Source organism: Mustela nigripes, chromosome 2, assembly GCF_022355385.1.
Source record: "Mustela nigripes isolate SB6536 chromosome 2, MUSNIG.SB6536, whole genome shotgun sequence".
NCBI classification, from domain to species: domain Eukaryota; kingdom Metazoa; phylum Chordata; class Mammalia; order Carnivora; family Mustelidae; genus Mustela; species Mustela nigripes.
This window is the reverse complement of record NC_081558.1, coordinates 14,337,184-14,349,786: the sequence shown is the minus strand read 5'-3', so window position 1 is coordinate 14,349,786 and position 12,603 is coordinate 14,337,184. Positions and strand designations below refer to the sequence as shown.

General features: G+C 51.6%; 1 protein-coding gene across 1 annotated transcript in view; it reads right to left on the bottom strand.

Annotated features, from left to right (window-relative positions):
* Positions 1-9,045, bottom strand: part of KLHL26 (kelch like family member 26) — a 28,395-nt gene extending 19,350 nt beyond the window's left edge. Inside the window, exon 1 of the mRNA XM_059389470.1 lies at positions 8,928-9,045. Coding sequence (XP_059245453.1) covers positions 8,928-9,004 — 77 coding nt within the window. The 5' untranslated portion in view covers positions 9,005-9,045. The remainder of the gene's footprint in view (positions 1-8,927) is intronic.
* Positions 9,046-12,603: the final 3,558 nt, after the last annotated feature.

The window sequence follows — 12,603 nt, the reverse complement described above, 5'->3', positions numbered from 1 at the left end:
CCTCTTCTCAGAAGAAGGGACGTTCCGGGGATCAGGAGCTGCTCGCTGGAAGACCTGAGGCCTTTGAGCAAGAAGAGGCACAAGGGCTTTCCAGAGTAGAGACAAGCCCTCAAGCCTTCCAGGCCAGATGTCCACCTCTTCCCCAGGACTCACTCCTCCGTCCCTGGAGGAAACCTGAAAGCCAGTGACCCGGTGATCAGCACATGGCATGAGTTCAGTTTTGAATCTTCCCCAAAACTCATGCCTATCTTACCATCTCTACAACTCCCACCTAGGCCTGGGCCCCCTTATCTCTTGAAAGAGGGATTCTTCTGACCCAGGTCCCTGCCCCCATTCAAATTTTACACCCCCCACTCCGGCTCCCAGCCTCCTCCTTCCCACCTCTTCCAGCTCCTCTTTGCCCTCATGACCCCTGAAAAGCCAGGTTGCTCCTCCTTCAGTACCTACACATGCCACTTGCCTATACCCAGGAAATAATCTACTTCCTCATGACCCACTTCCCCCTAAGCTGATGACATGAACCCTCAGACTCAGCTCAATCTCATTCATGAGGAGGCTCTCAGAACCTCCCAGAAAAGGTAGGAACCTCCCACTTGGCCTCAGGATCATTTATGGCAAGCATGGAGAAATGACTGCACAACTGTCTTGCTAACCCTGCTGGCATGTCCCACGTGGGCAAGGCCGGACTGTCCTGGGGGCCCACATGCCCAGCACCAAGCACAGCAGCAGGTGTACACGAACCATGCGATGATCACCAGCGGAAGAGAAAGCTGTCAAATGAGTCCTGACCACAAGAGAAAGGAGCCAGGGATGCCAGAAGTCACCTCCGTTGATGAATTGTTTCTATCTGGGTCCTTCCTCCCCGTCCCCTTACCCCTCCCACCTTTCTCTGGGGCCTTCAAGTCCAAGTCTGCAACATGTCCTAAGACCAAAGGGCAGGAATGCAGAGAAAGCCCCACTTTTAAAGCATCTGGGGCGGTGGGGGTATGCGAGCACAAACCTCCGACCTGGTCTCACTAAGCTCTCCCATGCGGATCAGCAATAAAAAATAACTGGCGTGAAGAAAAGCGGGATGACACACGGCATGGGCTCCCTGGAGATGGCACTATGATAGCGGAGGCTAATAAAACCTTTCCACCCCAATGGCCGACGACAAGAAGGCCGTCCCCCAGGGGAGTCGCAGCTACCAGGTGGAAGCGGTCCAGCTGTGAGACAAATGCTCCACAATCAGGGCGAAGTGAGCAGTCTGCAGAGCAACTGCACATCATGAGCTCGCAGGGCCCTGCTGGCGAGAAGGTGAGGAAAGGGGCGCCTCTCTCCCTGAGGAGGAGCTGAGCTTCCTGGCCCAGCCCTCTAGCGCCTCCAGCCCAACACTCCCCACAGCTTGCCTCAGACTCAGCTGCCCCCATCCCAATACTCTGCAGAGACCCACAGAGCTGCGCTCTGCTCTGCTGCCAGGTGCCAGGCCTGCACGGAACCATCCGTTGCAGAAGCAGCCTGGAACGGAATGTTCCATTCTCCTCCCGCCCCTGCCACTGACCCTCTCTCATGACCACCCAGTAACGGAGCCACCATCCTCCCAACTGCATGAAATTCATATGTTAAAATCGAACCCCCAAAGTGATGGTACTAAGATGGCCAAGGGGGGTGCTTTGGGAAGTGATTGGGTAATGACGGTGGAGCCATCAATGGGATCAGTGCCCTTATAATGGGGACCCTGGGGTGCCTGCTGGCTCAGTTGGTAGAGCATATGACCCTTTTTTTTTTTTAAGATTTTATTTATTTGGGGCACCTGGGTGGCTCAGTGGGTTAAACCTCTGCCTTCAGCTTGGGTCATGATCCCAGGGTGCTGGGATCCAGCCCTGCATCGGGCTCTCTGCTCAGCAGGGAGCCTGCTTCCTCCTCTCTCTCTGCCTGCTTCTTGCCTACTTGTGATCTCTTTGTCCAATAAATAAATAAAATCTATAAAATAAAAAAAAAGATTTTATTTATTTGACAGAGAAAGACACAGTGAGAGAGGGAACACAAGCGAGGGGAGTGAGAAAGGGAGAAGCAGGCTTCCCAAGGAGCAGGGAGCCCAATGCAGGACTTGATCCCAGGATCCTGGGATCATGACCTGAGCCAAAGGCAGATGCTTAATGGCTGAGCCACTCAGGTGCCCCAAGAATGTGACTCTTGATCTCAGGTTTATAAGCTTGAGCCCCACATTGAGTGTAGAGATTACTTAAAAAAAAAAATAATCTTTAAAGTCTTTTTTAAAAGGGGGAGGAGGACTCGCAGAGTGCCCCCTTACCTCTTCGACCTGGTGAGGATACACTGAAGAAACAGGAATCTCTGAACTGGAAAGTGGCTTCACCAGACACCAAACCTGCCGGTGCCTCGATCTTGGAATTCCTAGCCTCCAGAACTTTGAGAAACATGTTTCTGTTGTTTATAAGCCACCTGGTCTTGGGTATTCCACAGCCAGAATGGACTAATACACCAACTTTCTCTTTCTCCCCACCTGCCACACTGACTCACAGGCAAGACCTGCCAACAAGAGCCCGCAGCCCCGTCAGGCCCCAGGCGGGCGCGGCACACAGGACTGCAGGCTAACTCAGCCACTTCTGCATTCACATTTACACCCTGGTCCTAGCTTCCTTTATCCCAGCTACCCTGCCCAGTGGGCCTATGGTCCCACTTCCCAGATGAGCAGTCTGAGGTGCAGAGAGTTGCAGACATGCCCAAGGTGCACAGTGAGTATGTGGGGTGGCCCTGCTCGCCAGAGGAGGGGCCACAGACACAGGTGGGTCTGATAAGGCACCTGCTATCACCAAATCTCCCAGAATTCTCAAGAGGATGAGCTGAGGCCCCATCTCTGCAGGGTCAAACCCCTATACCTCCCTCCTGGCTGAAAAGAGGACAAAGCCAAAGGAACAAGAACCTTCTCAGAAGGCCAAAAGGTCCCCCAATCTTTCATACAAGGTTTGGGGGACTGGACTCTTCCAGGGCCTCAGGGCTGAGTGGCTACAATCTAGGACACTGCCAGAGAGGGCTTGTTAAGAAAGTTTAAACAAGTAAAGATCACCAAGCCAGAAGCAGATAGTTGCCTCGCTGAACTGTGCTGAACCCACTCACACTGTGGGCCCTAACTGCCCATGAAACACCTGTGGCAAGCACAGCTCACCCGATGCCTTCGTCTCAACCCCCGGGAGCTGCATGAGTCAGCGAGACTGTGCCCCCTCCAGACACCTTTCAGGAAGATGGGCTGAGGAGTGAGGATGCCAATAACTCAACATCTGAAAAGCCTCTGTGGCAAGAAGCCTCTGGAACTCAGCCATCCAGGTACCTCACAGTGACAAATTTAGCTGGGGACATCCAACTCCCAGGAGAGTTCCTCCATTTCCCCCCGCCACACCACTCAACCCCCAACATGGCCATAAACTTGTCTTCCCTCCTGAGCCTGGACCCTTGTGGAAGGCCTGAGGTGGAGCTGGGCAGGGGGCCACTAGAGAACAAGTGTCTTTCTTGTGAGTGAGCCTACAGCTAGGACCCCGCCTCCCCTCTGCAAGCCCTCGGCTGAGACAGCCACACTCCCACCATCCGGAAGCTTCGGCCTGGTTATTAACAACCATCTCTACTAGGCAATGAGTTTTTTGTTGATCCCTCGAGATGGGAAGGAAGGAGAATAAGCTTTTCTCTTTCTTTTTTTCCCCCTTGGTTGCAGAAAAGTGAAGTTGGAACAAACAAGTTATATAACGCTGGGGGCGGTGGGGGATGGAGGAACTCAGTCCCTCCTGAGGACAGTTTCTTGAGTTGTGGGACCGTTGGAAAGGCCAAGGGGAAGACAGGAACCGCCCCCATCCCTGGCCAAATGACAAAGCCCTTCATGGGACAAAAAGGCAGATGCAGACGCTTCCTGGCAGACTGCAAAACCAACCTCATGGATAAGGCCAGCCGCCCCCAGTCTTCCGCAACCCCCCAAGTCTCCCTGAAAAGGCAAAGGACTGACCGAATCCCACAGAAGGGACATCCTACCCGCCAGACTGCAAGCCCTAGAGAGCTTTTCCACACCCCTTTCATCCATCCCTTTCTCTTTCCCTCCCCACCTCCAGCCATATTTCTTGAACATTTACTTCATCTGTGCAACCCTTGCTCCAGGCACATGACAGCATGAGGCAGATTAGCATTTCCACTAATAAACACACCAAGGAGCACTGGGTTGAGAGAACATGATCAAGGACACACAACAGCCATATGACCCAACGACTCCACTCCTGATACATACCCCAAGAAACTGAACACAAGTGTTCCGACAAAAGGGGCACCCGGGTGGCTCAGTGGGTTAAGCCTCTGCCTTCGGCTCAGGTCATGATCTCAGGGTCCTGGGATCGAGCCCCGCATCGGGCTTTCTGCTCAGCAGGGAGCCTGCTTCTCCCTCTCCCACTCCCCCAGCTTGTGTTCTCTCTCTCTCGCAAATAAATAAATAAAATCTTTAAAAAAAAAAAGTGTTCCAACAAAAACTGGAACATGCGTGGTGACAGGAGCACTATCCAAATAGCCAAAAGGTGGAACCAACCTAAATGTCCACCTGCTGGTCAAATGGTTAAACAAAATGTGGTCTGTCCACACAGTGAGGTATCACACAGTCCTAAAGAGGAATGGAGTACTGATGCGCACTCCAGTGCGGATGAACCCTGAAAACATACGAAGTGAAGAAGCCAGACACAGAAGGTCACATATTGTATGATTCCATTTATGAAACAGGTACATTTATAGAGACAGAAATGAGATGAATGGCTGTAGGGTGCTGAGGTAGGAGGAATGGGGAATGATTGCCAATAGGTACAGAATTTTCTTTTGGAGTGGTGGAAATGTTCTGGAACTAGACAGATGGGATAGTTGCTCAACATCGTGAACATACTAAATGTCACGGAATTGTTCAGTTTTAATAGGTGAGTTTTATGCTATATAAATTTTACCGAACAATCCAAGGTGACCAGGAAAAGCATTCTGGGAGCTAACTGAGCTCAGTGGTCAGGCAGATGGCTCTGAGACGCCAGGACCCGGGAGTGTGGAAGGATGAAGAGAAATGAGGCATGGGCAAGTGATACACCAGGCCTTGCTGGCCCCTCTGGAATAAATGAAGGAAGGAATCAAAGAACGTTACAAGGGCTTCTATATCTCAAGGGATCCCTGGCAAAATATTGTGTGCCACAATCCCCCTCAAAACCTGATCCTCTTGGGGTGCCTGGGTGGCTCAGTGGGTTGAGCATCTGCCTTCAGCTCAGGTCATGGTCTCGGGGTCCTGGGATCGAGGCCCGCATTGGGCTCTCTGCTTGGTGGGGAGCCTGCTTCCCCCTCTCTCTCTGCCTGCCTCTCTGCCTTCTTGTGTTCTCTCTTTCAAATAAATAAATAAAATCTTAAAAAACAAACAAACCACCACAACAAAAAAAACCTGCTCCTCTTCCCACATGATCCATCTCACCATTTAAGGGATTCTTGCCCTTTGCCCCACTCAAGCACCACAGGGATAAGAGTTCCTCTCCTATCAGTTGCTCCGGACAACTGTAATTTTTCACTAGGATGGATGGAGGGGGACAAATGGGAATCTCAGAAGTGGGGGAAAGTGCCTCCAGGTCACCTGGGTGGCTCGGTTGGTTAAGTAAGTGTCTGCCTTTGGCTCAGGTCATGATCCCAGGGTCCTGGGATTGAACCCCGCATCAAACTCTTTACTTAGCAGGGAGCCTGCTTCCCTTCCTCTCTCTCTGCCTGCCTCTCTGCCTACTTGTGATCTCTGTCTGTCAAATAAATAAATAAAATCTTAAAAATAAATAAATAGGGGCGCCTGGGTGGCTCAGTGGTTGAAGCCGCTGCCTTTGGCTCGGGTCATGATCTCAGGGTGCTGGGATCGAGTCCCGCGTCGGGCTCTCTGCTCAGCGGGGAGCCTGCTTCCCTCTGTCTCTCTCTGTCTGCCTCTCCATCTACTTGTGATTTCTCTCTGTCAAATAAATAAATAAATAAATACAATCTCCGAAGAAAAATAAATAAATAAATAAATAAATAAATAAAATATTTATTTTTTAAAAGTGCTTCCATTTAGAAAAGATTTCTTAGGGGATGCCTGGGTGGCTCAGTCAGTTAGGCATCCAACTCTTGATCTCAGCTCTGGTCTTGATCTCAGGGTCATGAGTTCAAGCCCCATGCTGGGCTCCATGCCAGGCACAGAGCCTGCTTAAAATAAAATTTAAAAAAAGAAACTATTCTTAGATATGACCCTAAAAGTATAATCCATAAGGGAAGAACACTGATAAACTTGCCCTTCATCAAAATGACAAAATTTTGCCCTGTGAAAGATATCACTAAGAAAATGAGTGAAAATGAATGAGGGGTGCCTGTGTGGCTCCGTTGGTTGAGCAACTGCCTTCGGCTCAAGTCATGATCCTGGAGTCCTGGGATGGAGTCCCGCATCGGGCTCCCTGCTTCTCCCTCTGACCCTCCCCCTTCTCATGCTCTCTCTCCCTCTCTCATTCTCTGTCTCTCTGACAAAAATAAATAAATAAATAAAATCTCTAAAAAAAAAGAAAGAAAGAAAGAAAGAAAGAAAATGAATGAATGAATGAAAGAAAGATAGAGGAGCCAGACTGGGAGAAAATGTTTGCGAATCATATATCTGATAAAGGACTTGTAGCCAGAATATATAAAGAATTCTTAAAAGTCAACAATAAGAAGACAACTCATTAGAAAATGGGCAAAAGCTTTGAAAAGACACTTTACCAAAGATATGAATAGACAATGAGCCCATGAAAAAGTGTCTAACATCATTACTTATTAGGGAGATAGAAACTGAAACCAAAATAAGATACCAGTATATACTAAAATGGCTAAAATTAAAGACTGGCTACATCAAGTGTAGATGAGAACGCAGTGCAACTGGAACTCCTGTACATTTGCTGGTAGAAGTCCAAATAGTACAGTCACTCTGGAAAACAGCTTGGCAGTTTCTTAAAAAGCTAAACCTAATCTACCATAGGACCCAGTCAGTCCACTCCTAGGTATTTACCCAAGAGAATAAAAAAACACATATCTGGATGTTCGCAGGGACTTTATTTGTATTGTCAAAATGGAAACCCAAATGTCCACTAACCAGTAAATGAATAAGCAAACTGTCCACCCGCACAATGGAATACTCTACAGCAATGAAAAAGAAAAACACTTCTGATACTTGTGACAACCTAGATGCACTTCCAAAACCATTCAGTTGAGGGGAAGAAGCCAGACATAAGAACCCACATATTGTAGGGTTGCCGGCATATAAAATTTCTAAAAAGGCAAAACTAGAGAGCAAAAGCAGATCAGGGTGTGTCTGAGGGCTGGGGGTTGACTGCAAGGGACTTGAGAGAACTCTTTGGGGTGATGGAAACCTTCTCAAAAAACTGGATTGTTTTAAAGGGTACAAAATGCCATAAATTAATTAAAACTCAATCAAATGCTCAGCTAAAATAAGTGACTTATATGGTATGTAATAAGTTATACCCTGCTGTTGCCCCCAGACTATCCCATCCCAGGGCCCAAGGCAGGGACCTGGGGTTAGCTGTCCCCTTCTATCTGTTCATTACATGTCACCTCAGGCCTGGTCAACAAGCCCTGCCAAATCTACCCTCTGAATGTCTTAAAATCTTCTGATCTCTCCTCACTCCCCACTGTAGGCCTCTAAAGCCCAAATCATGCCTCAAGCCATCAGGTCTTTCAGGCCTGTACCAGCCCAAGTCTCCACAATAAGAAATGCCTCCACAGGACAAAAGTAGTAAACAACTTCCTCACTTTTCACACTGGAATTATTTGTTCCCATAAGCTCACCATCAAGGAAGAGCCCAGATTTCCTCTTTGGCCGATCGAAGGTGGCAGGCTTTCCTGGGAGGCCGGGATGGGAGGATTTGGGCCATGCTGGCCCTGTGAGAAGAGGGAGATTGTGCTACCTAAGGGAGATGTTCCTCCCCTCTGAAAAGCCATAACAATGCATATCAACACCTTCAATTTTTACACCAATTCTGGGGTTCAAGCAACCCGTCTCCGGACTTGGGCAAAGGAAAAGGGAGCTTCCCTTTGACCAAAGGGGGTGAATTCTGCCCCCTTGGTTTGTGGGCCAGACCTTGCTTTAAGTCCTTTAGCTTGAACCCCATGGGGATGGGAGACCGGAGCACCAAGGATGGACTCTCCTTAGACTTTCAGGGTTTTCTCATCAACCACACGTTCTCCAAGACCCACCCTAGGCACTTAGGACCCCGGGAAGTCCAGATGCTTCCCTGACCAAAAGGACTCATTGGGACCCCTGGGCAGCAACCTCAGCCTCCCCTTTCAGGTTTTCCTAGGCCCTTTAAGGCCTCTTTCAGGCCCTCAGATTCGCTTGAGGCCCTACCTCCAGCCTTCCACAGAACCCCTACGCATGCCCACAGGACCACCTTTAGACACTTCAGGGCAGGGTCCTACAGCACACTCCAGGAAGCCTTAGGCCTCAGCCCCTCAAGCTTCCATCAATCTCCTCCTTTAGAGTCCTCAAGACAGCCTCAACAAGCTCAAGACGGCCCATGGCCCCCTCCTCAGGCCCTCTCTGCTTCCCAGACCCCTTGGCATCCCCAGTTCCCCTATGGTCCCATCAGTCAGGAGTCCATGGCTTTCCCTTCAGACTTCCATGCTCCTCAATGCCTCCTCGAACCCCTAGGGCCGCATGCAGATACCTCGAGGTCCTGGGGTCCCCAGCCCGCCTTCAGCTGCCCTTCAGCAGCCCTCGGTACCCCCAGTACTCCATGACCCCCTAAAGCCCGCAATCCCCCGTAAAGACCCTCGAGCCGGCCCAGATGGCTCCTCAGTACTCACGACCCCCAGGACTCCCCACACGTCACCCTGGCCCGGGGCAGGTGCCGGCCCACCCTGCGGACGGGTCTCACCTGCTCGGGCGCTCGGGGCCCGGGCCCGTGCCGAAGCCGCCGCCACCAGCGCCACCGCCGCCACCGGACTCCGCCATCTTCCCGCCGCCGCCGCAGCCGCTGCCGCCGCCGCCGCCGCCACCGCCGCGCGTTCAAGTGACGGGAGCCGCGCGCGCCGGCCCGGGAGACAGAGACGCGGGGGGGGGCGGGGCGGCACCGGGTCGGCTCTGCAGGGGGCGGGGCCCTGGGCTCGGGATGGGGCCTGGCCTAACGAGAGGTGGAGCTGGGCGGAGAAGGGTGGAGTCTGCGGATGGGCGGGAACTGTGAAGGCAGGGGCCCGCTCAATTGAGGGAGGGGGCGGGGCCTGGATGGAGGGCGGACTCTTGATGAGGGGCGGGGCGTTATCTAGGCGGCGGGGCCTACTCCGGGCAGGGGCGGGGCAAAGGCGAGTTGTGAGGGGTTGATGGGACCTGGGAGGGGGCTCAGAAAGTAAGGGCCGGCTCGAAGGTGAAGTGCAGCAGGTCTGGGAGGAGTCTATTCTACGAAGGGGGAGGGGCAAGGCCGAGATGGGAGGAACAAGAAGAAACGGATCCTAGAGCTCTGATAACTTTCCCTTCCCCTCCATGACCACTCACTCCCCAAGACCTCCCTCAGATGTGGGAATTCATCCCTTGCTCAGGCCTCAGACTTCCAACCCGGCTTTGGGTCCCAACTGTCCCCTGATCTACCCTCCCAGAACCTCCACCCTCAAACCCAAAAACCTCTACCTTCAGACCCTAGTCATCTGCCCTTAGATCCCCAAGCCTCCTGCTTCATCCACAATTCTGGTTTTCACACCCCCAAACCCCTCCCCTCAGATTATCTCCCCCATCCTCTACTCCAATCATAACTCCCAATCCCCCAAATTCTTGCCTACAGGCCCTTCATACCCATACTTACACCCCCAAAGCCCACACCACCAGACCCAATGGCCTTGAACTCCCCAAATTCCAGTTCCCCAATTACCCAATCTTCAGCCAATGCTTAAGTTTGTGCGTCTATATCCTTCCTTTTTCTCTTTGTTCTCCCTCCTTCTTTTTTCCTCCCCTTCCTTCTTTCATTGCTCCCCACTCCAGACCCCATGGAGCCCAGGGCCAGCAAGTGCTTTGTAAAGCTTCCAGAGCCTTTCAAGGACATTTCCCACTCCCCACCCCCAATCCACTGAAAGCCTGAAATCTCCATCCTAGAAGGGTCCAAGTTCCCAGGATCCTCTCTCCGGCCCTGTGCCCATTTATACTTACACCTTCTGAGTTGGAAGACCCTCCCTTCGTGCAGCCTTGAGCAGGGTCCAGGTGTCCAAATGAAGCTCAGAGTTTTCCCTGCAATCAGTGCTAGGAGAGAGGGTTAGACATGCATGGGGCAAGGAGGAAGCAAGGAGGCTGCCTGGGTGGGCTCCTGCAGCTAGAACCAGACTCAACTGATCCATCTGCCACAAAGGATCAGGTGGGTACACAGTAGATACTCAATTGCTTGTGTTAAATGCTCAGGAGTTGACATCGTGCAAGTTGACAGATATCAGGTGCTGAGGGGTCCCGCTGATTTCTCCAGCACACAATAAGCACTCTATAAATGCTGAATTGTGCATGCGTGAGCAGCTCAAGTTCTGGCAAGCTCTGCACACACACCCTTGCCCACCTGAGGTTGGCACTTGAGCCTTTGTTCCAAATGAACCCCATGCAGGCATCAAACTCCGCTCAGCGGAGAACTACAGCTCACACGCCTGCCACACATACAGCTGCAGTCAATGGCATCCATATGCACTCACACTTCATAAACACCAAGATCCGCCCCACATGTCAGACACACAGACATACGGCTGAAGATAAGCAAGGAGAGGTTCCCTGGGCCCCTGGCTGTGTGCTTACATGTAGCATGCTGCAGACGCATAGTGCAAGGGACCTACTAGGTATTCCAAGATCACATGGCACAGGACAGCCTGTGCGAAGGCCCTGAGGCAGGAGCATGTCTGGAGTGTTGCCTAGCAGGGGAAAATTGAGGGAGAGGGAAAGGGGAGAAGATGGGGTGGGTAGGGATGAGTGGTATGCTCCAGGTCACAGAGGACCTTGTGGACCACCATGGAAGCATTTCCCCTCCACGAAATGAAGAGTACGGGGAGGGAGCTTATGAGCAGAGGGGTGTAACCAACACCAACAGTCAGGGGTAATATCTTGAATTAGGGATGTTACTTAGAAGGCAAATATTCAGGCCAAGTGATGGGGCTCATCCCAAGGTAGTGGCCAGGGAGAGGGTGGTCTTAGCTGGGATATACTTTGCAGGTGAAGCCAACAGGAGATGCAGCAGATGGGATATGAGGGTGAGGCAGAGCGAGGCGGGGGACCTCCCCCAGGGTTCTAGACTGAAGCCTGATTGGTGGCTGTCATATCTGGGATGGGACACAGGCAGGTTAGGGGACCAGGAGGGCCCATGGAGGTTACTGCACACCCTCCTCCAAGAATGCTGACCCGTGGTCTGGCAGAGCTTGGAAGCGGGACACAGCAGACAGCGTCCACAGGTCTGGCCGCCATCTGGCCCGCAGCTGGCATTGTTCTCCCAGAGGCGGGGGCCTCGCCACCTGCTCCCCCGCTCCACACCAGCTGTGGGCCTTGCAGCCCCAGGTCAGAGTTCAGAGGCCTCCTTGTAACCCCCAGGTGTTACAGAGGAGGAAATGGAGGCCTGGAAGTTGGGGGATGCCTTGTTTTCCCTTAGCCCTGCACTGGGGCCAGCATGTGCCCCGTCTGCCCTTCCCCGCTGAGAAACCTCACAAAAAGCTGCTGATGCTTCCAGCACCTCCTTTTGCTTCTCTGTCAACAAGACAGTCAACAAGACAAACGCCTGCTATCTTTTTTTTTTTTTAGATTTTATTTATTTATTTGACAGACAGAGATCACAAGTAGGCAGAGAGGCAGGCAGAGAAAGAACGAAAGGAAAGCAGGCTCCTACCTGAGCAGAGAGCCCAATGTGGGACTCCATCTCAAGACCCTGAGATCATGACCTGAGCCAAAGGCAGAGGCTTAACCCACTGAGCCACCCAGGCGCCCCAAACGCCCGCTATCTTTGCTATTACCCTTTGTTCGGCACGCGCTTCGTGCAAGCCTCAAGTCCTTGGGCAGGATGCTTTTTATACCTTATAAAATATACCTTATAGTTTTTTATACCTCAGTTTCCACATGTTGAAAGTATCCCTGTAGGACAGAGCAAGGCCAGGATGAAGTAAACATAGGGCACTCAGGGCAGCTCAGGTGGTAAGCGCCAAGTTCATGGCGGCTCTCAGTACTTTTCCCCTCCCACGCCCACTCTCTGTCCCAACCACTGCTTGATTTTTTCCCCATAACTGCATGGTATTTCAGTTTTCCTTTGTTTAAAATTGAAAAATATGGGGCTCCTGGGTGGCTCAGTGGGTTAAAGCCTCTGTCTTCAGCTCAGGTCATGATATCGGGGTCCTGGGATCGAGCCCCACTCTGTGGAGCAGAGAGCCTGCTTCCTCCTCTCTCTGTGCTGCCTCTCTGCCTACTTGTGATCTCTGTCTGTCAAATAAATAAATAAATAAATATAAAATTGAAAAATAAGAAGAACTCAGTCAGTTAAGACTCTTGATTGCAACTCAAATCAAGATCTCAGGGTGTGGGATCGTGCCCCACTTTGGGCTCTGCACTTGGTA